At 42.9% G+C, this 2149-nt stretch overlaps 1 protein-coding gene across 1 annotated transcript; it reads right to left on the bottom strand.

Moving 5' to 3' along the window:
- Positions 1 to 352: 352 nt before the first annotated feature.
- LOC149186296 (uncharacterized) lies at positions 353 to 1261 on the bottom strand. Its single transcript, XM_089409287.1, has one exon. The coding sequence runs from the start codon at positions 1259 to 1261 to the stop codon at positions 353 to 355; it is 909 nt and encodes a 302-aa protein (XP_089265413.1).
- Positions 1262 to 2149: the final 888 nt, after the last annotated feature.

Below are 2149 nucleotides of genomic sequence, written 5' to 3'. Positions count from 1 at the left end.
GACGATTCTCATTACTTATTTTTGGAGTGGGGAGCTCCTTTAGAGCTCTGGGGCGGGTTTCTATTCATCTTCGGAGTCTTAACCAGGAGTTTCTCAATAGTGGGTTGGCTTCCTTGCAGTTTGTCTTTGTATGTCTCCTGCTCTCTTTTTTCACGGGCTGATTTTCGGCCCCTTAAAGATCTTCTGGCCGAAGTTTGTGTTTCTCCTATCTCACCTTCTTCTTCTGAATCTTCTGAGGTTTGTACTTCCTCAGCCTCTTCTGAGGGTGAGTCCTCCATTCTGTCTGTTTTGCTATCTGTTCTCTCTGGTTCCTGAGGGGGTTCTTTTTGGGCCGATTCCTTCTTTTGTGTCTCTAGTTCGTGGACTTCCTCTGATGCTGAGCTGAGTTGAATAAATCTGTTTCCTTGCTCTTCCCTGTGTGGGTTTTGAGATCCCATTTGAAGAGATTTCCCGTTGGCATTTCTATTTTTGGGGCTTTGTTTTTTTTCCTTTTGACCTGCATCCACTCGTCCTCATTGCCTTTCTCTGGTTCTGTGTTTTTTGGACATCCTCTGGCGAAGTGGCCATAGACTTGGCACTTCCTACATTTGAACGACAACTGCTCATAATCCAGCTTTTGGAGATACGTCCAACTGCCAACTCTGATCTTTATTGCCTCAGGGAGCCCAACCTCAAGATCGACTTCAACACAAATTCTCGCGCAGTCATATTGATCTTTGTTGTTAGCTCGATCTATGAATTTACCCAGGGTATTTCCGATATGCTTGAGGGATTCCCAGTTCCAACAATGCATTGGCAGATTAGGCAATCTAACCCATACAGGCACGGCAGTGGGCACGTCGACTGCTAGATCGAAGTCTGGCGTCCACTTATTGAGATACAATCCTTGGGGGCCCATGAAATAGGGTCCATTTCGGAAGATCAGATCCTTGTCTTCCTTTTCTGAAAATTCGAATAGGAAGAAACCCTTCCCCAGAAAGTAAGAAGTGACTTTGCCCGATATCAGGGGCGCCCAGTTCCTTGAGACCCAGCTTTCAGTGGATCTGGGCGAGGGCCAGAGACCAGTGAACTGTCCCACCAAGGCACGTTCAGACAAAGAAAGGGCAACCTGGATCGGTTTCTCAGGCGGGAGTGAGATCTCCGGGATGTCATCAAGACGTTTCACGAATTTCGAAACCTCAGGGGCTTTCTTTTTTGGCAGAGATTTCAGAAGATTTGAGAAGGCCTCTGCTTCGGCGGGAGAGGGAGAAGAGGACTCCATGAAGGAAGACTCAGCTCGGACGGATCGAGCTCCTCCAGGTCTCACCGGGCATATTCGCTTGGATCAGCTTGCAGATCGGATTAGCCTGCCAGTCCAACGAGAGAGCTGAGGATCGCTGCTCGGAAACCCTCAGGCGGCCGCAGGGCCGAGAGTCAATGCTAGGTGTAGAGTCGGCTCAGCGCAGCGCAGACCAGTCCCTTTAATAACAATGTTTTCTAACACTTAATTATTACTATATTTTATTAATTATGATATTTTTTATAGTTTAATTATTACGCCGAAGACGTTTTATTGTGAGGTTGCTCTTAGTAGCACTGTGTTATGAAACCAACTCACAAAAAGATAGAAAAGATAGATCAATGACTTCAAAATCAGCCTCTTCGAGGGGGAAATCCCCTTTACATTACACAAATGAACAATTCTTGGATGATACAAATGACAAGGCCTCCTTTCTATATATAGGATTCTAAGGGGTCATAATATAATGAGAGCCGACATAACAATAATAATGTAAGGGCTCAACAATAACAATAGTGGGCTTCTATGGGGCACTGTTGAAATATGGCAACAAGAATATTCCAATTTAATTTGTCCTTGAATTAAATTGTCAATTAAAATTGAATTTAGTCTTAACAACTACTTGAAAAAAAAAAATTTATTTATTTTAAATTAATTAGTTGGAGAAATTCAAGTTAGAAGTCTTTCTGAAGTCATGCAAGAGTTATCCCTTAAATTAAGGAGATAAGATTGAGTTATATTTGAGTTGTAATTAGATAACTCAGTTTACAGAGTTAAGTCTAGTTAAATTAGTTCCAAACTGTTTGAGGAACTAATAGTGAGTTAACAGTTAGTTGATGCATTAATGCACTCAACTAGTGCTACTCCAGT

Source organism: Pinus tabuliformis, chromosome 3_1, assembly GCF_031772625.1.
Source record: "Pinus tabuliformis cultivar Carrire ecotype Pingquan chromosome 3_1, CPIR1, whole genome shotgun sequence".
NCBI lineage: Eukaryota > Viridiplantae > Streptophyta > Pinopsida > Pinales > Pinaceae > Pinus > Pinus tabuliformis.
This window is presented reverse-complemented; position numbering and strand designations above follow the sequence as displayed.